Source organism: Bombina bombina, chromosome 9 (assembly GCF_027579735.1).
Source record: "Bombina bombina isolate aBomBom1 chromosome 9, aBomBom1.pri, whole genome shotgun sequence".
NCBI classification, from domain to species: Eukaryota; Metazoa; Chordata; class Amphibia; order Anura; family Bombinatoridae; genus Bombina; species Bombina bombina.
This window is the reverse complement of record NC_069507.1, coordinates 141,818,649-141,844,886: the sequence shown is the minus strand read 5'-3', so window position 1 is coordinate 141,844,886 and position 26,238 is coordinate 141,818,649. Positions and strand designations below refer to the sequence as shown.

The 26,238-nt window shown below is 40.6% G+C and overlaps 1 protein-coding gene across 1 annotated transcript in view; it reads right to left on the bottom strand.

Moving 5' to 3' along the window:
- KIF11 (kinesin family member 11) overlaps window positions 1-26,238 on the bottom strand; it is a 193,272-nt gene that overhangs the window by 97,398 nt on the left and 69,636 nt on the right. The window contains exons 11-16 of the mRNA XM_053692415.1: window positions 20,104-20,192; window positions 19,930-20,017; window positions 19,629-19,817; window positions 5,952-6,159; window positions 5,481-5,653; window positions 3,708-3,833 (exon numbers count right to left, since the gene is read on the bottom strand). Coding sequence (XP_053548390.1) covers window positions 3,708-3,833; window positions 5,481-5,653; window positions 5,952-6,159; window positions 19,629-19,817; window positions 19,930-20,017; window positions 20,104-20,192 — 873 coding nt within the window. The remainder of the gene's footprint in view (window positions 1-3,707; window positions 3,834-5,480; window positions 5,654-5,951; window positions 6,160-19,628; window positions 19,818-19,929; window positions 20,018-20,103; window positions 20,193-26,238) is intronic.

Genomic DNA, 26,238 nt, shown 5'->3' with positions numbered 1-26,238 from the left:
TAGTGCCACCTGATGGTGTGGCCAAGCGCCCCACCATCTTTAGATTTCACCAACCGCCACTGGATCAAGACATTTTTATATTTACTGCATAATGAAAGAATCTATAAGCATAATTTGCAGCATTAAAGTAAAAAGTATGTTTTAAACATATTTTAATGGGCATGGATTTCTAGATCTCATAATCAGAGCAAGCCTTGTGTTATCTGGCAAGAGTTTCTGTTACAATCCTTTTAGACTAAAATCAGATGTTTACTAAGTTGACCAGTTTTCCAAGAAACCATTTAAAAAGGGACAAGAAACCCATATCAATCCCATATGCAAATTTAAATAACTTTCCAATTTACATCTAATATCTATTTTTTTTTCATTCTTTTGATATCCTTTGTTGAAAATCATATCTAAATATGCTCAGTAGCTGCTGATTGGTGGCTGCACATAGATACCACATGTGATTGGCTCACCCATGTGCATTGCTATTTCTTCAACAAAGGATATCTAAAGAATGAAGGCGTATCCTAGCCACTGCCTCACCAGCCTCTGACGTCACTGCACGTCACTGAATTCAGCAGTTAAGTTCTCAAATAGTATGCAAGGAATAAAATTAAGAGGTAACTTAGCTGTAAGTCCAAGGATGCAAACAGGATATTTCAGGGGATGTAATCCTTGTAGAAAATAGTCCAGAGTAATCCAAGCAAACAGTCCTTTGTGAAAGCAGTTGGTTTGAGAAAAACAATGCAGCTCAGAGACTGTGTGTAAGCTGTTACTCCTGCTAATGAAAATAACTAAGCACCTGTTTGCTGACAGGTGGAGCCTTAAGTAACATGAAAGTGAGAGAACCATGTGATGAGAAGTGAGAGAAGTAAAACATGAAATGGAATCCTGACAATAGGTCTGAAAGTTCCCTTTTTCCTAAGAACTACAAACAGACCTGATACAGTCCCTGTTCCTGTGAAGGAACGGAACACAGGAATCCCAAAGAAAAGAGAGCTCATTCACAATGTAAGAATACCTCTCATTGAGAAAATGCATCTGGATGCCCTTTATATCAATGTACTGCCGCACAGGTGTTCACGCAGCCAGATGCGATGGCAAACCTTAAAAAGCAGACCCTCCAACCGCTTGTTCATAGGGTCTTAGAAGGCCCAACTATCCTCAACAGGAATAGTAGATTGCTTAGCCAAAATGGTCCACCTTAGGAGCCGTCCGGAGTCCCTAACAGCGTCAGCTATCAGGGACATCTCCAAGAATTCGGAAAAACCCAAAGCATCTCCCTCCTTCATAATATGGAGGAAGCATTGGAAATAGAAATTACTGACAAACTTCCTCTAGGAATGATTCTCACCTCGTGGAAATACCATAACTCTGCACGGAGTGTAAAGGAAGCGCAGGGCACTGATGTGGGTCATAGATTTCCAAGGAACACTTATTCGAGAAAAGAATGGCATAACTTGACCATGATCAACCTGTTTCTAATAGCCATTTCCTTAGAGCGAGTAGGTACAAACAAAAAATGAAAACAGTTTCATTATGTACACTTTTGTTGCATCCCAAATTCCAAGGGATGAATGAACAAAGAAACAGAAATTCCTTGATAAAAAACTTTCACATAAGACATTAGTGTCTCTTTAATTCTCGAAAGAAACTGTCTTTTTGTGCAGTTGTTCCATCCTATAGACACACAGGAGGAAAGAACAAATAAACAGCTGAATTTATGTAATAAAAATAACATAAAAAAACTGTACTGTCTCTTTAAATCTTGAAAGAAAAACTGTCCCTTTTTGTGCAGTTGTTCCATCCTATAGACACACAGGAGGAAAGAACAAATAAACAGCTGAATTTAAGTAATAAAAATAACATAAAAAACTGTACTGTCTCTTTAAATCTTGAAAGAATCTGTCCCTTTTTGTGTAGTTGTTCCATCCTATAGACACAAAGGAGGAAATAACAAACAGCTGAATTTATGCAATAAAGATAACATAAAAAAACGGTAGTCTCTTTAAATAATAAACAGTAACTTTTCTTCAACATGCATGGGTTGTATTGATTAACAAGAAATCTCCTGTGTACTCTCAGAAATCATGTTGAAGTAACCAAAGGCAAATATCCTAATATTAACCCCTTATTTCTATCTGTGAAAGCATCTCTCTCCATACACAACTGAGAAATAACGAGACATATAAAAGCAGTTCAACCGCACTCTCACAGCGTGTTAAACCCTTCTGCAAAGGATAGCCACACTGGACTGTGTGAGAGGTTCTGTCCCCGGTATACAAACAGGCGTCACAGAGCTCTGCCCCTCGTGGGCGTTAAGACACTAACTCCTGTTACTAGTCTAGAAGACAGAGAAAGCGTCCTTGAAAGTGGCGCACTTCGCAACGCCGCCTATCGTGGGCGGGAAGACTCTTCAACTCCCGGCATATGTCTGAATATGCCCTGGGAACAGAGGAAGCGCCCGAAAGCGGCATAAACTAACAACTCCGCCCATCATGGGCGTGAATAGCAAACAATCTCCCAGCCGCCATTCTAGATAGGCTACCGGGAGCTGGTGAAAATGTGTAAAATACAGATCGGGGGCTCAAGCTGTACCATATAGGAAAGCCCAATATGCATGGCTGGAACAAAAACAAACCGATGTGACCCATACACCATGCCAATAAACGTTATAGCCTCACATAACATTAACCTTAATGGAGCCAGCTCCTGGACGTATAGAAACGTCAAACTGACATTAACTACCGTGTCAGCAGAAATACTGTCATAAACCTCTCCTACTAGGAGAGGTGACGTGTCCCATTACAGTAAGAGTCCTGTTCTCATGCGGACTCCATTACTCAGCTCCTGCATATATGACTGTCCAGGAACGTTAACTACCGGAATTGCTAGCCCCCGCTAAGAATTTGCAGTCCCACCGTTCACATGTAGGATCCTGACCACATAAATAAGTGCTCCATTTCTCTGAGATCCAGCCAGAATAAAAAGTTAGCACTTACCTGGGAAGCTGTGCGACAGCATGGCAGTCCAGCAGGTATGCAGAGGTCCTCTCCCTCTCATAGCCCTGTGGACAAAGGTCAGCCTGAGTTAAGAGTTTTTAGGCTATCTAGATTGGGGCAGCAAATATGTATAGGAGGCGCAGTGAGAATTTTGTCCCACCAGTTCCTATTGCTTCAAGCCACTTAATGCTTCTCTTTTTGTATAGAAGAGACTGAACTGGTCTAGGCTACAGCCCAGCACAAAGTAGCACTCAGCGGCACTACTTTAAAAAATAATAAACTCTTGATTGAAGATTCTAAACTAACACCTCCCTTTACCTCTTCCTATCACTAACACAGGCAGAGAGAATGACTGGGGTGGGAGGGAAGGGAGGAGTTATATATACAGCTCTGCTGTGGTGCTCTTTGCCTCCTCCTGCTGACCAGGAGGCGATATCCCATAAGTAAGGATGAAATCCGTGGACTTGTCATATCTTGTAAAAGAAATGTAGTTCTAAAACATTGAGAGCCAAGGTTGCTGACCCCTGCTGTCTAGGTGAATAAAACAACTTAAAACTGATACCCACTTAGCGGAGGAAGGAGCATTTGAAGGTTGAAACGATGGGTGAAATGGACTGAATACAATTTAAAAAATAAATAAAATAAATATTTGTATTAATTGCATAAGGAATAGGATGCTATAGTAAGTAGTAAATAAAAGTATAAAAGTGTGATAACCTTGTCAGCAACAAGTGAAAAATTCTGCAAAGAGCAGCTTAAGCGAGAATTTAAGTCCAAAACAGATGTCACAATGGGCATTAGATCATCTTTCAAAGCTTTGTTCAAAGCAGACCTGTGCTCCGCCTGTTGGGAAAAATGACACGTTACACAAGTAGTCAACAAGCAAACAGGGAGTCAGTTATTTCCCTTAAAGAGGCATGAAACAGAATTTTTTTTTTTGAAGAACTGTTCAATGTACTTCAATAATCAAAATTGCTTCATTCTTGGTATCCTTTGATAAAGGAGCATCAATGCACTACTGGAAGCAAGCTGAACGTATAAGTGAGGCAACGACAAGAGGCCTATATGTGCAGCCACCATTGCATTTCAACAAAGGGTATCAAGAGAACAAAGCAAATTAGGTAATTGTAAATAAGAAAGTGGTTTAAAAATGTCATGCTCTATCTGAAACATGAAAGTTTAATTTTGACTTTAAACAATGTTCCAATTCACTTCCATTATCTAAATGTACACAATCTTTATTTCAAGAGGCACCAGCTCCTACTGAGCATGTGCAAAAATTCACAGTATATGTATCTGCACTGTGATTAGCGGATGGCTGCCACATAATGCAGTGGGATGAAAATAGAACTAAAAACTGTAAGAAAGAAATCTACCAATTAAACAAAAAGCAAAAACACTTAGTTTGAATTTTAATCATGCATGTATTGATTATGCTATTCTATGGTGTTTAGTGGTACTTTAAGACATTCCCTTGTTCATTGGTACGCAGCTGATACATTCCAATGTTTAAGATGGCCGAGAGCCAAGTTAAAGTTAAATTAACATTTTAAAAGGTTTCTCTCATGTTTGGACAAGCGTTTGACATACTTTTAACAGCCTTCTCTCCGCTCCCTAGATGAGGTTGTTACTCAGGTTATAGATGTTTACGTACACCCCAATTATAAAATTAGCTACACTAAATCAGATTTTAAAATTCTTGCGCAGGATTTTCAGAAATTACGAAACTGTTTCCCATTTAAAAATGTCAACAAACTTCAAACACTTGCATTCAAACAATTCAACATGACTTGCAAATGTAGCACCAGAAACCTCTCATAGTTCGGAAAGGATACAGTCATTTAACATGATGGCCCTTCTACAAATTCTAGATATGTTTCAGACCTTCCCATTCCTTTAGCTTTGACATTTCTTAAAATATTAAAAATTACTATTAACAACTTTTGGCAGGGCAAATCACAAAGTGGCTAGACACATACTACATAGTACTAAGGAAAGAGTTGGCGTTGGGGTGCCTAACCATATTTAACTATAAGCTGGCTACCTTCATGCCACATATTATAAACTGGTGCAAACACCCTACATATAAAAAAAATAATTATATTACTAGAAAACCCTTTCACCGATTGCTCAACTAGGCGGTTAATGTCCTTGACACACATTAATAAAAAAAAAAATATATATATATATATATATAAATATATATATATTTATATTAAATGTGTGTCAAGGACATTAACCGCCTAGTTGAGCAATATATATATATATATATATATATATATATATATATATATATATATATATATATATATATATATAATTATAAATGTGACCTATTATGCTTGGGAATGTCTAATTAAAAACGTAATATCCATATCTACCGTTCCGACTGACACCTTTACTTCATAATTAACCAAGATACAGATTATGGTTTACTTACAGTCTACAAATAAGTATATGGTCATAGATGTTAAATGGCAAAGTACCCACCATCAACTTTTGCAGATCAACTTTAACCTGGGTAGACAAAGATTCTTGCTTTAATATTTCACCAACAGTTCGAGTAACTTCTCTGCCAACAGTCTCCTTAACAGACGCAAAGGATGTTTCAACAGTGGTAGCAGTGGCTTTTAATGAAGAAGAACTGGCAGACAGAAGATCACCTAAAATAATAATGAAAATGATTCACACATATTTTTATTTTTTGTATTATTATCTTTAGTTTTGCCTCACTCTCAGTGTAGTAACAATAATTCCTACAGTAATGAAGATTTATTTTTTATATGGATGGCAGCAATTAATCTCCAGTAATAAGATGGTTAATAAGAAACATGCAAATGGCTGTCGAAGCAAGTTCCAATATATTCCTAACAAATGCTATGCACCCCTGACACCTAAAGCCAATGTATTTCATGAACTTGGTTTCAGCAAAAAGAAATAAATAGAACAAAATGCTCTTACTGAAAGACGTTCTGTATAAGTCAAGCATTCCCTGCTGCTTTTCTTCATATTCATTCACAGACTTGTTAATGTTGTTGAACATTTTATCCATTTGGCCTGCAAAGGATTCTTGTACTTCTGCATTGTACTGCTCAAGAGACCTCTTGCGATCTAACTTTTCATGCAGACCAGACACGTCTTTTGTGGTCTCTTGAATGGTGCTTAGTAACTAACAGAAATAAATAAAAAGTAAATGAATCCTTCAGGTTGGCAATAACAATAAACTGAGCACTAAAAGGCTAAAAGTTAATGGAAGTGATGCATTAAAGTGATTGTAAAGTCAGAGTTTAGACAGAGTCAGAGAGTCCCACATAGAAATTTAAAAAAAAAAAAAAAAAAAAATCTGAAGTATCTAAGTATATCATAATTAAGGCCATCTGCTTATGTCACTCGCAATCAACTGTCTGCCCAGTTTGCTACCATTTTCTTTTCTTTTTTTCGGCATCTAAAAACTGAAAACAATGAAAATGATGCAGTCGGTCAGCAGGGATAACGCACATGCGCTTTAGAGGGCAAACAATATTAGTGTTAAACACCGGGCATGTGCACAAGTTGTGCAGTACATAGTAAAGTGTAACTTATGTTCCGATAAACTGTTTACCTGGATACATGCCAGCTATTGTTTAGCTGGGACTCTTCATATTCATTTGTTATCATAGTAAGATTTATTCTGAAGGTATGCACATGCAAAGTTTTACTGCCACTCGGGAGGAAGTGTAAAGTAATACGCATAGAGCAGGTGGGACCTCTATACATCATTGCAACGCAGAACAAAAAATAGAAGGGGCAGAGGGAAAGGATCAGGAAAAGTCATGTTGGACAACATTTAAAATCATTTTTTAAAATTAAAGCAATTTAAATATATATAAAAAAAAATAGAATTTATGCTTACCTGATAAATTTATTTATTTTACGATATGACTAGTCCACAGATTTCATCCTTACTTATGGGATATCGCCTCCTGGTCAGCAGGAGGAGGCAAAGAGCTCCACAGCAGAGCTGCATAAATAGCTACTCCCTTCCCCCCCAACCCAGTCATTCAACCGAAGTTAAGAGTAAGGAAAAGCCAAGGAGCAGAGGTGACAAGTTTAACAAAAATAAATCCTGTCTTTAGAAAAAAACTACAGGGTGGGCCGTGGACTTGTCATATCTTAAAAGAAATAAATTTATCAGGTAAGCATACATTTTGTTTTCTTTTACAAGATATGACGAGTCCACGGATTTCATCCTTACTTATGGGATACAATACCAAAGCTATAGGACACGGATGAAAGGGAGGGACAAGACAGGAACCTAAATGGAAGGTACCACTGCTTGAAGAACCTTTCTCCCAAAAACAGCCTCAGACGAGGCAAAAGTATCAAAATTTGGAAAATTTGGAAAAAAAGTGTGAAGAGACGACCAAGTTGCAGCCTTGCAAATCTGTTCAACCGAAGCATCATTTTTAAATGCCCATGAGGAAGCCACAGCTCTAGAAGAATGAGCCGTAATTCGTTCTGGAGGCTGCTGTCCAGCAGTCTCATATGCAACACGGATGATACTCTTCAGCCAAAAAGAAAGAGGTAGCCGTAGCTTTCTGACCACCTACGTTTCCCAGCAAAAACAACAAATAATGAAGATGTTTGACGAAAATCCTTAGTCGCCTGCAAGTAGAACTTCAAGGCACGGACTATGTCCAAATTATGTAACATACGTTCCTTCTTAGAAGAAGGGTTAGGACACAAGGAAGGAACAACAATTTCCTGATCAATATTCTTGTTAGAAACAACCTTAGGAAGAAAATCAGGTTTAGTACGTAACACCACCTTTTAAGAATGGAAAATAAGATAAGGAGAATCACATTGTAACGCTGAAAGCTCCGAAACTCTGCGAGCAGAAGAAATAGCAACCAAAGACAAGACTTTCCAAGATAACAAATTTAATGTCTATGGAATGCATAGGTTCAAACGGAACCCATTGAAGAACTAAATTCAAACTCCAAGGAGGAGAAATTGGTCTAAATACAGGCCTGATTCTAGTCAGAGCCTGACAAAAAGATTGAACATCTGGAACATCTGCCAGACGCTTGTGTAACAAAATAGACAAAGCAGAAAGCTGTCCCTTTAAGGAACTAGTTGACAACCCTTTCTCCAATCCTTCATGGAAAAAAGCTAAAATCCTGGAAATCCTAACCTAACTTACTCCATGAGTAGCCCTTGGATTCACACCAATAAAGATATTTACGCCATATCTTATGGTAAATTTTTCTAGTAACAGGCCTACGTGCCTGAATCAAGGTATCAATGACCGGATCAGAGAACCCTCACTTAGATAAAATCAAGCAATCAATCTCTAAGCAGTCAGCTGCAGAGAAATTAGATTCGGATGATGGAAGGGTCCCTGAATGAGAAGGTCCTGCCTCAATAGAAGCTTCCACGGTGGCAGACAGGACATGTCCACCAGATCGGCATACCAAGTCCTGCGAGGCCACGCAGGAGCGATGAGAATCACCGAAGCCCTCTCCTGTTTGATCCGAGCAATCACCCGGGGAAGGAGAGCAAACGGTGGAAACACATAAGCTAGGTTGAACGACCAAGGTACTTCCAAGACATCTATCAGTTCGGCCTGAGGATCCCTGGACCTGGATCCGTATCTCGGGAGCTAGGCATTCTGACGAGATGCCATAAGATCCAGCTCCGGTGCGCCCCATCTGAGAATCAGGGCGGCAAATACCTCCGGGAAGAGTTCCCACTCCCCCGGATGAAACGTCTGTCTGCTCAAAAAATCTGCTTCCCAGTTGTCTACTCCTGGGATGTAGATTGCTGACAGATAACAAGAGTGAGCTTCCGCCCACCGAATTATCTTGGATTCTTCTGTCATCGCCAAGGAACTCCTTGTGCCTCCCAGATGATTGATGTAAGCCACAGTCGTGATGTTGTCTGACTGAAAATGGATGAACTTTGCCGAAGCCAACTGAGGCCAAGCCTGAAGAGCATTGAATATTGCCCTCAACTCCAGAATATTGATTGGAAGTAGAGACTCCGACCGAGTCCACACACCTTGAGCCTTCAGGGAATTCAAGACTGCACCCCATCCTAGAAGACTGGCGTCCGTTGTCACTATCACCCAGGAGGGTCTGCGGAAGCACGTCCCTTGTGACAGATGATCCTGTGACAACCACCAAAGAAGAGAGAGTCTCTTATCTCTTGATACAGATCTATCCGAGGAGACAAATTTGCATAATCTCCATTCCACTGCCTGAGCATGCTCAGTTGTAGAGGTCTGCAATGAAAACAAGCAAACGGAATGATGTCCATTGCCGCCACCATCAGTCCAATTACCTCCATGCACTGAGCCACTGATGGCTGAGGAATAGACTAAAGGGCTCGGCATGTATTCAGAATCTTTAACTTTATGACATCCGTCAGGAAGATTTTCATGTATATGGAATCTATTAGAGTTCCCAGGAAAGGGACCCTTGTCTAGATTCACCTTCCACCCGTGAGTCCTTAGAAAGGACAGAACCATATCGGTATGAGACTGTCAGCTGATAAGACGCCTGGATCAGAATATCGTCCATATAAGGCGCCACTGCAATGCCCCGTGGTCTGAGAACCGCTAGCAAAGGCCCTAGAACCTTCGTGAAGATCCTGGGTGCCGTGGCCAGCCCGAAAGGAAGAGCCACGAACAGAAAATGTTTGTCCAGGAAGGCAAACCTTAGGAACTGGTGATCTTTGTGGATAGGAATATGAAGATATGCATCCTTTAAGTCCACGGTAGTCATATTGACCCTCCTGGATCAATGGAAGAATTGTCCGAATAGTCTCCATCTTGAAGGATGGTACTCTGAGAAACTTGTTCAGACTCTTGAGATCTAAAATGGGTCGGAACGTTCCTTCTTTTTTGGGAACCACAAAAAGATTTGAGTAAAACCCCTGCCCCTGTTCCTGTATTGGAACGGGACAAATTACTCCCATGGTGGAGAAGTCTTCTACACAACGTAAGAACGCCTCTCTTTATCTGGTCTACAGACAATCGTGAAAGAAGAAACCTTCCCCTTGGGAAGGAATTTTTGAACTCCAACTGATACCCTTGAGACACGATTTCTAGTGTCCAGGGATCCTGAACGTCTCTCATCCAAGCCTGGACAAAGAGACAAAGTCTGCCCCCTATTAGATCCGGTCCCGGATCGGGGGCCGCCCCTTCATGCTGTCTTGGTAGCAGCGGCAGGTTTCTTGCGTTGTTTACCCTTGTTCCAACCCTGGTTAGGTTTCCAGGTGGGTTTGGCTTGAGAATAAATTCCTTTCCTGTTTAACAGAAGAGGAAGAGGGGATTCCCTTGAAGTTTCAAAAGGAACGAAAATTATTCTGTTGTCCCCTTTGTTTAGCTGTTTTGTCCTGAGGAAGGAGGTGACCCTTACCTCCTGTAATGTCAGAAATGATCTCCTTCAAGTCAGGCCCAAAAAGGGTCTTACCCTTGAATGGAATCGCCAACAGCTTTGATTTAGAGGACACATCCTCAGACCAAGATTTTAACCATAAGGCTCTGCGCGCTATAATGGAAAAACATGAATTCTTAGCCGCCAATTTGGCAATCTGAAAGGCGGCATCCGTAATAAATGAATTAGCCAGCTTAAGGGCCTTAATTCTATTATTTCTTCTAAAGGAGTCTCAGTCTTAAGGGAGTGTCAAACCAAAAGGCAGCTGCAGTTGTGACTGTTACAATGCAGGCCGTTGGTTGTAATAGAAACCCTTGATGAATATATAGTTTCTTTAGAAGACCCTCCAACTTTTTATCCATAGGGTCTTTAAGCGTACGACTATCCCTATTGAGGACAGTTGTGCTTTCAGCCAGGGTAGAAATAGCTCCCTCCACCTTAGGGACCGCCTGCCAAGAATCCCGAATGGTGTCAGCTATAGGGTACATTTTCCTAAAATTAGGGGAAGGAGAGAACGGAATACCCGGTCTCTCCCATTCCCTTGAAATAATTTCCGAAATTCTCTTAGGAACCGGAAACACATCGGAATAAGAAGGGACCTCTAAGTATTTGTCCATCTTACTCAATTTCTCAACCACAATAGAGTCACAGTCGTCCAGAGTCACAAAAACCTCTCGTAGCAAAAGGCAAAAGGTGTTCAAGTTTAAATCTGAAGGACATGACATCCGAATCTGTCTGGGGTAATGCACTACCTGAATCAGACAGTACCCCCTCAGACAGGGCCTCCCTACCCCCCAATTCAGAGCCCTGGGAAGGTATATCGGAGATAGCTATTAAAGCATCAGAAGTTGCAGGGACCATGTGGGCCTCTGTCCTGCTGTGTTTGCCTTGTAGCACTGGCAACTTAGATAAAACTTCTGTTAGAGTGGATGACATGACTGCAGCCATATCCTGCAGAGTAAATGACGCAGACGCCGTTGAAGAACATGGCGTCGCTTATGCGGGCGTAAAAGGCTGTGATGCTTGGGGAGAAAGAAGCGGCATACCCTCAACCTCAGTCTGAGGACATTCATTAGACATATCCTTATTAAAGAAAATTTGCTCTTTACACTGTAAAGCCCTCTAAATACATGGGGGACAAAGTGTAACTGGGGGGGTTTCCACAATGGCATACAAACACATAGGGCATGTACTTTGTTCAAGGTCATCCATGATAACCTAAACAAATGCAATCTTGGTCACAATCACTGATAAGATGTCTTGCAAATAAACAGTCTAGTAATAAAAAATTGTGGAGTACTGTATATTTAAGGAAGGCTGTCTGAATTAAACCTTTAAATAAATGGCAAAAAGCATATAGCACACTCCCTGCACAAGTGCCTGAAAAAAAAAAACACCTTTGAAAAATTACACAGTCACCTCACCGCAGCGGCTCCTGCCTGCCTCCACATGACCCCACTTAACTTCTCAAACACAGCGCAGCTAAAATATCACCACAAGCAAACGTAGGGGCCGTGAGGAGATGTTAACCGGAACTGCGCTGTAAAGTCTGGTTAAATAAAGCAATGTCGACGTTCTACATATGTCCCAGCGCTTCTAGACTACTAGTATGTCAGAATGTCTGAGAATTACACCCCCTGTTAAAGGGAAGCCCCAACGTCTACCAACATAACAGTGCAAGTACAGTTCTAAGATAATGGAGCGCCCCAGAATAAAAAAACTGCACTTACCGCCATGCTGAGGAACAGCATGACAATTTCACAGTGTCAAGTGGTCCACTCTTCCTCCTGAGGTCCTGTGAAGGCAGAAAGGTCTTAGTCACAACTTTAAAGACCATATACAGAAAAACAGAATTTATGCTTACCTGATAAATTACTTTCTCCAACGGTGTGTCCGGTCCACGGCGTCATCCATTACTTGTGGGAATATTCTCTTCCCCAACAGGAAATGGCAAAGAGCACAGCAAAAGCTGTCCATATTGCCCCTCCTCAGGCTCCGCCCCCCCAGTCATTCTCTTTGCCGCTCTGAACAAGTAGCATCTCCACGGAGATGGTTAAGAGTATGTGGTAGCCAGGATCAAACAGGAGAAGGCCTCGGTGATTCTGATAGCTCCTGCGTGGCTGCGCAGGACTTGGTATGCAATGTTGGAGAAAAGCAGCACAGTCATGAGAGACGCAGTGGAGACAAAAATCCACCAGTTCCTATAGTCCAAAAACATAATTTATGTAAGAACTTACCTGATAAATTCATTTCTTTCATATTAGCAAGAGTCCATGAGCTAGTGACGTATGGGATATACATTCCTACCAGGAGGGGCAAAGTTTCCCAAACCTTAAAATGCCTATAAATACACCCCTCACCACACCCACAATTCAGTTTAACGAATAGCCAAGAAGTGGGGTGATAAGAAAAAAGTGCGAAAGCATATAAAATAAGGAATTGGAATAATTGTGCTTTATACAAAAAAATCATAACCACCACAAAAAAAGGGCGGGCCTCATGGACTCTTGCTAATATGAAAGAAATGAATTTATCAGGTAAGTTCTTACATAAATTATGTTTTCTTTCATGTAATTAGCAAGAGTCCATGAGCTAGTGACGTATGGGATAATGACTACCCAAGATGTGGATCTTTCCACACAAGAGTCACTAGAGAGGGAGGGATAAAATAAAGACAGCCAATTCCTGCTGAAAATAATCCACACCCAAAATAAAGTTTAATGAAAAAACATAAGCAGAAGATTCAAACTGAAAACGCTGCCTGAAGTACTTTTCTACCAAAAACTGCTTCAGAAGAAGAAAATACAACAAAATGGTAGAATTTGGTAAAAGTATGCAAAGAGGACCAAGTTGCCGCTTTACAAATCTGATCAACCGAAGCTTCATTCCTAAACGCCCAGGAAGTAGAAACTGACCTAGTAGAATGAGCTGTAATCCTATGAGGCGGAGTCTTACCCGACTCAACATAGGCAAGATGAATTAAAGATTTCAACCAAGATGCCAAAGAAATGGCAGAAGTTTTCTGGCCTTTCTAAAACCGGAAAAGATAACAAATAAACTTGAAGTCTTTCGGAAAGACTTAGTAGCTTCAACATAATATTTCAAAGCTCTAATAACATCCAAAGAATGCAACGATTTCTCCTTAGAATTCTTAGGATTAAGACATAATGAAGGAACCACAATGTCTCTACTAATGTTGTTGGAATTCACAACTTAGGTAAAAATTCAAAAGAAGTTCGCAACACCGCCTTATCCTGATGAAAAATCAGAAAAGGAGACTCACAAGAAAGAGCAGATAATTCAGAAACTCTTCTGGCAGAAGAGATGGCCAAAAGGAACAAAACTTTCCAAGAAAGTAATTTAATATCCAATGAATGCATAGGTTCAAATGGAGGAGCTTGAAGAGCCCCCAGAACCAAATTCAAACTCCAAGGAGGAGAAATTGACTTAATGACAGGCTTTATACGAACCAAAGCTTGTACAAAACAATGAATATCAGGAAGAATAGCAATCTGTCTGTGAAAAAGAACAGAAAGAGCAGAGATTTGACCTTTCAAGGAACTTGCGGACAAACCCTTATCTAAACCATCCTGAAGAAACTGTAATATTCTCGGTATTCTAAAAGAATGCCAAGAAAAATGATGAGAAAGACACCAAGAAATATAAGTCTTCCAGACTCTATAATATATCTCTCTGGATACAGTTTTACGAGCCTGTAACATAGTATTAATCACAGAGTCAGAGAAACCTCTTTGACCAAGAATCAAGCGTTCAATCTCCATACCTTTAAATTTAAGGATTTCAGATCCTGATGGAAAAAAGGACCTTGAGACAAAAGGTCTGGTCTTAACGGAAGAGTCCACGGTTGGCAAGAGGCCATCCGGACAAGATCCGCATACCAAAACCTGTGAGGCCATGCCGGAGCTACCAGCAGAACAAACGAGCATTCCTTCAGAATCTTGGAGATTACTCTTGGAAGAAGAACTAGAGGCGGAAAGATATAGGCAGGATGATACTTCCAAGGAAGTGATAATGCATCCACTGCCTCCGCCTGAGGATCCCGGGATCTGGACAGATACCTGGGAAGTTTCTTGATTAGATGAGAAGCCATCAGATCTATTTCTGGAAGTTCCCACATTTGAACAATCTGAAGAAATACCTCTGGGTGAAGAGACCATTCGCCCGGATGCAACGTTTGGCGACTGAGATAATCCGCTTTCCAATTGTCCATACCTGGGATATGAACCGCAGAGATTAGACAGGAGCTGGATTCCACCCAAACCAAAATTCGAGATACTTCTTTCATAGCCAGAGGACTGTGAGTCCCTCCTTGATGATTGATGTATGCCACAGTTGTGACATTGTCTATCTGAAAACAAATGAACAACTCTCTCTTGAGAAGAGGCCAAGACTGAAGAGCTCTGAAAATTGCACGGAGTTCCAAAATATTGATCGGAAATCTCACCTCCTGAGATTCCCAAACCCCTTGTGCCGTCAGATACCCCCACACAGCTCCCCAACCTGTAAGACTTGCATCTGTTGAGATTATAGTCCAGGTCGGAAGAACAAAGAAGCCCCCTGAACTAAACGATGGTGATCTGTCCACCATGTCAGAGAGTGTTGTAAAATCGGTTTAAAGATATTAATTGAGATATCTTTGAGTAATCCCTGCACCATTGGGTCAGCATACAGAGCTGAAGAGGTCGCATGTGAAAACGAGCAAAGGAGATCGCATCTGATGCGGCAGTCCTAAGACCCAACATTTCCATGCATAAGGCTACCAAAGGGAATGATTGTGACTGAAGGTTTTGACAAGCTGATATCAATGTTAAACTTCTCTTGTCTGACAAGGACAGAGTCATAGACACTGAATTTATCTAGAAACCTAAAAAGGTTACCCTTGTCTGAGGAATCAATGAACTGAATGGTAAATTGATCCTCCAACCATGAAATTGAAGAAACAACACAAGTCGATTCGTATGAGATTCTACGAAAATGAGAAGACTGAGCAAGTACCAAGATATCGTCCAAATAAGGAAATACCAAAACCCTATTCTCTGATTACAGAAAAAAGGGGCACCGAGAACCTTTGAAAAAAATTCTTGGAACTGAGGCTAGGCCAAACGGTAGAGCCACAAAACTGGTAATGCTTGTCTAAAAAGAGAATCTCAGACACTAAAAGTGATCTGGATGAATCGGAATATGCAGATACACATCCTGTAAATCTATTGTAGACATATAATGCCCTTGCTAAACAAAAGGCAGGATAGTCCTACAGTAACCATCTTGAATGTTGGTATCCTAACATAACGATTCAATAATGACAGATCCGGAACTGGTCTGAAGGAATTGACCTTCTTTGGTACAAATGAAGAGATAAAATAAAACCCCAGCCCCTGTTCCAGAACTGGAACTGGCATAAATACTCCAGCCAACTCTAGATCTGAAACACATTACAGAAATGCTGAGCCTTTGCTGTGTTAACTGGGACACGGGAAAGAAAAGAATCTCTTAGCAGGAGGCCTTAACTTGAAGCCAATTCTGTACCTTTCTGAAACAATGTTTCTGAAACCAGAGATTAAGAACGGAATTGATCCAAATTTCTTTGAAGAAAACGTAATCTGCCCCATACCAGCTGAGCTGGAATAAGGGCCGCACCTTCATAGGTACTTAGGAGCTGGCTATAGGTTTCTATAAGGCTTGGATATATTCCAAACTGGAAATAGTTTCCAAACTGATACCGCTCCTGAGGATGAAGGATCAGGCTTTTGTTCCTTGTAAGGAAAGGAACTAAAATGATTATTTACCCTGGAAAGAAAGGGAAAGCAAAGATGACTTAGAAGACATGTCAGCATTCCAAGTTTAATCCATAAAGCTTCTCTAGCTAAAATAGCTAGAGACATATACCTGACATCAACTCTAAAAAAGATGGTATCACCAATAAAATTATTAGCATGTTATAGAATAATAATAATGCTATAAAATTATGATCTGTTACTTGTTGCTCTAAAGCTTCTAATCAAAAAGTTGAAGCTGCAGCAACATCCGCTAAAAATATAGCAGGTCTAAGAAGATTACCTGAACATAATTAAGCTTTTCTTAGAAAGGATTCAATTTTCCTATCTAAAGGATCCTTAAATGAAGTACTATCTGCCGTAGGAATAGTAGTACATTAGCAGGAGTAGAGATAGCCCCATAACCTTAGGGATTTTTGTCTCAAAAAACTCTAATCTGTCAGATGGCACAGGATATAATTTGCTTAAACGTCTAGAAGGAGTAAATAAATTACCCAAATTATTCCATTCCCTGGAAATTACTTCAGAAATAGCATCAGGGAGATAAAACACTTCTGGAATAACTACAGGAGATTTAAAAACCTTATTTAAACGTTTACATTTAGAATCAAGAGGACCAGAATCCTCTATTTCTAATGCAAATAACACTTCTTTAAGTAAAGAACGAATAAATTCCATCTTGAACAAATACAAAGATTTATCAGCATCAACCTCTGAGACAGAAACCTCTGAACCAGAAGAACCATTATCAGTATCAGAATGATGATGTTCATTTAAAAATTCATCTGAAAAAAGAGAAGTTTTAAAAGACTTTTATGTATACTAGAAGGAGAAATAACAGACATAGCCTTCTTAATGGATTTAAAAAATAAAATCTCTTATGTTATCAGGAACACTCTGAAAATTAGATGTTGACGGAACAGCAACAGGTAATGTAACAGTACTAAAGGAAATTTTATCTGCATTAATAAGTTTGACATGACATGCAATACAAATAACAGCTGGAGAAACAGATACCAAAAGTTTATAGCAGATACACTTAGCTTGGTAGCTCCAGCACTGTGCAGTGACTTTCCTGAAGTAACTTCTGACTCAGTTGCAACGTGGAACATCTTGCAATATGTAAAAGAAAAAAACAACATATAAAGCAAAATTGATCAAATTCCTTAAATGACAGTTTCAGGAATGGGAAAAAATGCCAAAGAACAAGCTTCTAGCAACCAGAAGCAATAAAAAATGAGACTTAAATAATGTGGAGACAAAAGTGACGCCCATATTTTTTCGCGCCAAATAAGACGCCCACATTATTTGGCGCCTAAATGCTTTTTGGCGCCAAAAATGACGCCACATCCGGAACGCCGACATCTTTGGCGCAAAATAACGTCAAAGAATGACGCAACTTCCGGCGACACGTATGACGCCGGAAACGGAAATAGAATTTTTGCGCCAAAAAAGTCCGCGCCAAGAATGACGCAATAAAATGAAGCATTTTCAGCCCCCGCGAGCCTAACAGCCCACAGGGAAAAAGTCAAATTTTAAGGTAAAAAATGTTAAATTAAAATGCATTATCCCAAATATGAAACTGACTGTCTGAAAAATAAGGAAAGTTGAACATTCTGAGTCAAGGCAAATAAATGTTTGAATACATATATTTAGAACTTTATAAACAAAGTGCCCAACCATAGCTAGGAGTGTCACAGAAAATAAGACTTACTTACCCCAGGACACTCATCTACATATAGCAGATAGCCAAACCAGTACTGAAACGAGAATCAGCAGAGGTAATGGTATATATAAGAGTATATCGTCGATCTGAAAAGGGAGGTAAGAGATGAATCTCTACGACCGATAACAGAGAACCTATGAAATAGACCCCTTAGAAGGAGATCACTGCATTCAAATAGGCAATACTCTCCTCACATCCCTCTGACATTCACTGCACGCTGAGAGGAAAACCGGGCTCCAACTTGCTGCGGAGCGCATATCAACGTAGAATCTAGCACAAACTTACTTCACCACCTCCATCGGAGGCAAAGTTTGTAAAACTGAATTGTGGGTGTGGTGAGGGGTGTATTTATAGGCATTTTAAGGTTTGGGAAACTTTGCCCCTCCTGGTAGGAATGTATATCCCATACGTCACTAGCTCATGGACTCTTGCTAATTACATGAAAGAAAAGACTATCCAGAAGCTGCTCTGTGTAAAATAGCACACTTTGGTACAATTTAAAAATAAAAAAAACTCTTGATTGTAGAATCTAAACTAACACCTCACTTTACCTCACTCCTATCACTAACACAGGCAAAGAGAATTACTGGGTTGGGGGGGGGAAGGGAGGAGCTATTTATGCAGCTCTGCTGTGGAGCTCTTTGCCTCCTCCTGCTGACCAGGAGGCGATATCCCATAAGTAAAAATGAAATCTGTGGACTCGTCATATCTTGTAAAAGAAAAAAGTTTATCTAGATATCTATATTTATTGTCTGGATCGGGTTAGTATTATACAATCAATATTCTCTTTGCATAAACATATCATTTACCATCACTTTAATATTAATTCAATCATTTGCAAGGTAAAAGATAGACATTTATTTTGGTTCATTTTCAAAACTGCACAATGCAACCTTCTCATTCTAACTCAAAGCATATAACGTTTGCATTACTAATTCAAGCTGTGTGTTCAGCCCATGCAAAAAACTTAAAAGGGACAGTAAAGTCAAAATTAAAAAACAAAACACAAAAAAACAACCTTTCCTGATTCAAATAGAGCGTGCAATTTTAAACAGCTTTCAAATGTATTTGATCAAATCTGCTTTTTTTGCTGGGTATCTTTTGATGGAGAGTAAAACTAGGTAGGCTCATAAGAGCTCAGGAGTGTGCATGTGTCTTTAGTACAAGACATGTGCACACGCCATGAACCTACCTAGTTTTACTCTTCAATAAAAGATACCAAGAGAAGTAAGCACATTTGAGTTCAGAAGTTAATTGGAAAGTTGTTTAAAATGTCATGCTCTCTCACTGGTTTTTAAACCTGTCCTCAGACCTCCCTAACAGGACACATTTTGAGGACATCTGAAGCACAGGTGAAATAATCAGCCAATTAGTAAACATGGTTATTTTATCTGCTCTCACCCAAGGTAATCCGGAAAACCTGGACTGTTGGGGAAGCCTGAGGACAGGTTTGAAAACCAGTGCTCTATCCAAATCCTGAAAGTTTAAGTTTTACATTACCGTCCCTTTAAACACTTAAGCCCTGCTTTACCTACCAATGAGAGAAGGAGCATGGGTTGCACCTTTTTATATTATAAACACACACATTTATATACCTATACCGCTATACATACATATACCCATATACACACATACATAAACATACCTATATAAACACACACACACGTATATTACAAGGCTCCAGTCAATATGGGGTTACCTTGCTGGCGGTGTTGTGCAACTTCTTCTCTGTTGTTTCTAAGACAGACACTACAAATGCCTCCTCAGCTAGCTGCACCTTTGATTCGTGCAGGTTCTTCTGTGTTTCCTCTAACTCCTTCTCCTTACACTGCAGTACGGTGGTGCATTCTTCCAGCTCTTTCTTACGGTCTGTGAACAATTCTGTGATCTATTGAATTAAAAAGGCTTAGAAAACCTCATGCTTATCATACAGATCTATTAGAAACAAGAGGGATACTGCAAACACAAGTGTGTACCCAGGGTCAGCTAGGAACCCTTACCCGCTTCAGCTCTTCTTCCATAGCTGCAATCTTATCCGTAAACTCAGCAATTTGCTCTTCTTGGCACATAATTTTTCCCTGCATTTGCCTGGGGAAAAAAAAAACAGAATGTTGAGTAATGGAAGGTACAAATGATTACTTGATGCATAAATATCTATGAAAAGAGAGACTCACTCATAGTTTTCAACAGACAGGAAGACGCCATTCTTTTCTCTAGCTGCAGCAAGATCTCTTTTCAGCCGCTCAATCTCTTCAGTGTATTCCTGCAAGAGATAAAACAGATGTACTGATGGGGCATATTGCCAGATCAAGCAATTTGTATTAGAATGAAAGAAAATGCTCTTATGTGTTCTATAAAAGCAAAAGGGAATCACTTTGTAGGAGTTCTATGTAAGCAACAGTCTCTTTAAAGTGATATGAGACACACAGATGTTCTCTTAAGAGTTACAGGCAAGTAAGTAATTACTGCACTATTGTAATTCCAACAAGCAGTTTAGTGTCCCTTTAAACAATCATGATTCAGATACTGGTTGCAATAAAAAAAAAAAAAAAAAAAAAAAAAAAAACACACCACAGACTCCTATAAGTATCTAAAATCACAATCTTTAATGTTTATAAAAAGTAGCACAGTCACTCAATATAACCTCAACACATGAGGTATGAAATAGGGACAGCAAACCTCTCCCAACAGTCACAGGTAGTGTCATAAGGTAACATTACCTGTGACCAAGATCAGTCTGATCGCAACAACCACAGTCTTTCTAAAGGGTAAAACTGGGTACTTCAATTGTTACCACAACACAGATGCAAACCACTCCAAACTTTGGCATCGCCGTTAGCCGGCTCTGGAGACAGAGTCCATGTTGCAGCTCTGTATACTGGGCAATGCCTTACGCGTTTTGAAGGGAACACCTTACTTTCTCAATTCAGCCCTGCTGCCTCAGAAAGAACCAATTGCTTTCACTACAAATGTCATAGCGTTCCGGTTTAGTGTTATTGCACACTGTGGGAAGTACCTGGTAAGTCCAGGGCTGAATTGAATTTTGTGGGCAGCCTCTGAGCGTGGTACTGTATTACATTACCTGTGACTGTTGGGAGATAATCGATTGCTGCGCCTATTTCATACCTTGTGTGTTACTTATTATTTAACTTTAAGATGCTGATTTTAGATACTACACTTGGAGGAGTCTGCGCTTGTGTTTTTGGTTTTATACAACGAAGTTGCCTTTCCAGTTAACTGTTAAAACATTGGCTATGTGGGTAGGAATAACAAATCAAACCTTAGTCAAGAGCAAAAGTAGGATTGAGCTCACAACATTGTAAAACATAAAAGGCAAAACAAAAAATGCAGCACATTGTTTATTAAAGGGATTGTAGAGCCAAAAACATAATTTATGCTTACCTGATAAATTCCTTTCTTCTGTTGTGTGATCAGTCCACGGGTCATCATTACTTCTGGGATATAACTCCTCCCCAACAGGAAATGCAAGAGGATTCACCCAGCAGAGCTGCATATAGCTCCTCCCCTCTACGTCAGTCCCAGTCATTCGACCAAGAATCAACGAGAAAGGAGTAACCAAGGGTGAAGTGGTGACTGGAGTATAATTTAAAAGATATTTACCTGCCTTAAAACAGGGCGGGCCGTGGACTGATCACACAACAGAAGAAAGGAATTTATCAGGTAAGCATAAATTATGTTTTCTTCTGTTATGTGTGATCAGTCCACGGGTCATCATTACTTCTGGGATACCAATACCAAAGCAAAAGTACACGGATGACGGGAGGGATAGGCAGGCTCATTATATAGAAGGAACCACTGCCTGAAGAACCTTTCTCCCAAAAATAGCCTCCGAAGAAGCAAAAGTGTCAAATTTGTAAAATTTGGAAAAAGTATGAAGCGAAGACCAAGTTGCAGCCTTGCAAATCTGTTCAACAGAGGCCTCATTCTTAAAGGCCCAAGTGGAAGCCACAGCTCTAGTGGAGTGAGCTGTAATTCTTTCAGGAGGCTGCTGACCAGCAGTCTCATAGGCTAAACGTATTATGCTACGAAGCCAAAAAGAGAGAGAGGTAGCAGAAGCTTTTTGACCTCTCCTCTGTCCAGAATAAACGACAAACAGGGAAGAAGTTTGGCGAAAATCTTTAGTTGCCTGCAAGTAGAACTTGAGGGCACGAACTACATCCAGATTGTGTAGAAGACGTTCCTTCTTTGAAGAAGGATTTGGACACAAGGATGGAACAACAATCTCTTGATTGATATTCCTGTTAGAGACCACCTTAGGTAAGAACCCAGGTTTAGTACGCAGAACTACCTTGTCTGAGTGAAAAATCAGATAAGGAGAATCACAATGTAAGGCTGATAACTCAGAGACTCTTCGAGCCGAGGAAATAGCCATTAAAAACAGAACTTTCCAAGATAACAATTTTATATCAATGGAATGAAGGGGTTCAAATGGAACACCCTGTAAAACGTTAAGAACTAAGTTTAAACTCCATGGCGGAGCAACAGCTTTAAACACAGGCTTGATCCTAGCTAAAGCCTGACAAAAAGCCTGGACGTCTGGATTTTCTGACAGACGCCTGTGTAACAAGATGGACAGAGCTGAAATCTGTCCCTTTAATGAACTAGCTGATAAACCCTTTTCTAATCCTTCTTGTAGAAAAGACAATATCCTAGAGATCCTAACCTTACTCCAGGAGTAATGTTTGGATTCGCACCAGTATAGGTATTTACGCCATATTTTATGGTAAATCTTTCTGGTAACAGGCTTCCTAGCCTGTATCAGGGTATCAATAACCGACTCAGAAAAACCACGTTTTGATAAAATCAAACGTTCAATTTCCAAGCAGTCAGCTTCAGAGAAGTTAGATTTTGATGTTTGAATGGACCCTGTATCAGAAGGTCCTGTCTTAGAGGTAGAGACCAAGGCGGACAGGATGACATGTCCACTAGATCTGCATACCAAGTCCTGCGTGGCCATGCAGGCGCTATTAGAATCACTGATGCTCTCTCCTGCTTGATTTTGGCAATCAATCGAGGAAGCAGCGGAAAGGGTGGAAACACATAAGCCATCCCGAAGTTCCAAGGTGCTGTCAAGGCATCTATCAGAACCGCTCCCGGATCCCTGGATCTGGACCCGTAGCGAGGAAGTTTGGCGTTCTGGCGAGACGCCATGAGATCTATCTCTGGTTTGCCCCAACGTCGAAGTATTTGGGCAAAGACCTCCGGATGAAGTTCCCACTCCCCCGGATGAAAAGTCTGGCGACTCAAGAAATCCGCCTCCCAGTTCTCCACTCCCGGGATGTGGATTGCTGACAGGTGGCAAGAGTGAGACTCTGCCCAGCGAATTATCTTTGATACTTCCACCATTGCTAGGGAGCTTCTTGTCCCTCCCTGATGGTTGATGTAAGCTACAGTCGTGATGTTGTCCGACTGAAACCTGATGAACCCCCGAGTTGTTAATTGGGGCCAAGCTAGAAGGGCATTGAGAACTGCCCTCAATTCCAGAATGTTTATTGGAAGGAGACTCTCCTCCTGATTCCATAGTCCCTGAGCCTTCAGAGAATTCCAGACAGCGCCCCAACCTAGTAGGCTGGCGTCTGTTGTTACAATTGTCCAGTCTGGCCTGCTGAATGGCATCCCCCTGGACAGGTGTGGCCGATGAAGCCACCATAGAAGAGAATTTCTGGTCTCTTGATTCAGATTCAGAGTAGGGGACAAATCTGAGTAATCCCCATTCCACTGACTTAGCATGCATAATTGCAGAGGTCTGAGGTGTAGGCGTGCAAAAGGTACTATGTCCATTGCCGCTACCATTAAGCCGATCACCTCCATGCATTGAGCTACTGACGGGTGTTGAATGGAATGAAGGACACGGCATGCATTTTGAAGCTTTGTTAACCTGTCCTCTGTCAGGTAAATCTTCATTTCTACAGAATCTATAAGAGTCCCCAAGAATGGAACTCTTGTGAGAGGAAAAAGAGAACTCTTCTTTTCGTTCACTTTCCATCCATGCGACCTTAGAAATGCCAGAACTAACTCTGTATGAGACTTGTCAATTTGAAAGCTTGAAGCTTGTATTAGAATGTCGTCTAGGTATGGAGCTACCGAAATCCCTCGCGGTCTTAGTACCGCCAGAAGGGCACCCAGAACCTTTGTGAAGATTCTTGGAGCCGTAGCCAATCCGAATGGAAGAGCTACAAACTGGTAGTGCCTGTCTAAGAAGGCAAACCTTAGATACCGGTGATGATCTTTGTGGATCGGTATGTGAAGGTAAGCATCCTTTAAATCCACTGTGGTCATGTACTGACCCTCTTGGATCATGGGTAAGATTGTCCGAATAGTTTCCATTTTGAACGATGGAACTCTTAGGAATTTGTTTAGAATCTTTAAATCTAAGATTGGCCTGAAAGTTCCCTCTTTTTTGGGAACCACAAACAGGTTTGAGTAGAACCCTTGTCCTTGTTCCGACCGCGGAACCGGATGGATCACTCCCATTATTAACAGATCCTGTACGCAGCGTAGAAACGCTTCTTTCTTTATCTGGTTTGTTGACAACCTTGACAGATGAAATCTCCCTCTTGGGGGAGATAATTTGAAGTCTAGAAGGTATCCCTGAGATATGATCTCTAGTGCCCAGGGATCCTGAACATCTCTTGCCCAGGCCTGGGCGAAGAGAGAGAGTCTGCCCCCCACTAGATCCGGTCCCGGATCGGGGGCTCTCGGTTCATGCTGTCTTTGGGGCAGCAGCAGGTTTCCTGGCCTGCTTGCTCTTGTTCCAGGACTGGTTAGGCTTCCAGCCTTGCCTGTAACGAGCAACAGCTCCTTCCTGTTTTGGTGCAGTGGAGGTTGATGCTGCTCCTGTTTTAAAGTTCCGAAAGGGACGAAAATTAGACTGTCTAGCCTTAGCTTTGGCTTTGTCTTGAGGTAGGGCGTGGCCCTTACCTCCTGTAATGTCAGCGATAATCTCTTTCAAACCGGGCCCAAATAAAGACTGCCCCTTGAAAGGTATATTAAGTAATTTGGACTTAGAAGTAACATCAGCTGACCAGGATTTTAGCCACAGCGCCCTACGTGCCTGTATGGCGAATCCTGAGTTTTTAGCCGTAAGTTTGTTATAATCTTTTTTAGCAAAAAACGTACTGTGCCTCAAAGAGGTACTAACGATTAAATGACAGTTGAAATAGTGAACTGAAAAACAGTTATCGCATCAAACTTTAAAACAACAAAACTTTTAGCAAAGGTTTGTTCCCATTAGTAAAATAACAATAATTAAATTTGACATAAAAAATACAAAGCAACGTTTTTATTCACAGTCACTATAAGAATTCTCACAGCTCTGCTGAGAGAATTTACCTCCCTTCAAAGAAGTTTGAAGACCCCTGAGATCTATCAGAGATGAACCGGATCATGCAGGAAATATAAAAGTAACTGACTGGTATTTTTTGATGCGTAGCAAAGAGCGCCAAAAACGGCCCCTCCCTCTCCCACACAGCAGTGAAGAGAAACGAAACTGTCACAATTAAAGCAAAAAAAAAAAAAAAAAAAACTGCCAAGTGGAAAATAATGCCCAAATATTTATTCACACAGTACCTCAGCAATGTAAACGATTCTACATTCCAGCAAAAACGTTTAACATGATAAATAGTTATTAAAAAGGATTAGTGACCTTTAACAGAGTAGTTCCGGTGAAATACCATCCCCAGAATACTGAAGTGTATACATACATGTCATTTTAACGGTATGGCAGGATTTTCTCATCAATTCCATTCAGAAAATAAAAACTGCTACATACCTCAATGCAGATTCATCTGCCCGCTGTCCCCTGATCTGAAGCCTTTACCTCCCTCAGATGGCCGAGAACAGCAATATGATCTTAACTACTCCGGTTAAAATCATAGTAAAAAAACTCTGACAGATTCTTCCTCAAACTCTGCCAGAGAAGTAATAACACGCTCCGGTGCTATTTTAAAATAACAAACTTTTGATTGAAGTCATAAAAACTAAGTATAATCACCATAGTCCTCTCACACATCCTATCTAGTCGTTGGGTGCAAGAGAATGACTGGGACTGACGTAGAGGGGAGGAGCTATATGCAGCTCTGCTGGGTGAATCCTCTTGCATTTCCTGTTGGGGAGGAGTTATATCCCAGAAGTAATGATGACCCGTGGACTGATCACACATAACAGAAGAAATTAAACTCTCATGTAGTTTTAAACAAACTTTCCAATTTACTTTCATTATCAAATTAACTTTTTCTCCCTGTATCCTTTCTTGAAGCGTAAGCAAAGGAAGGCTCATAGCTCAGGAC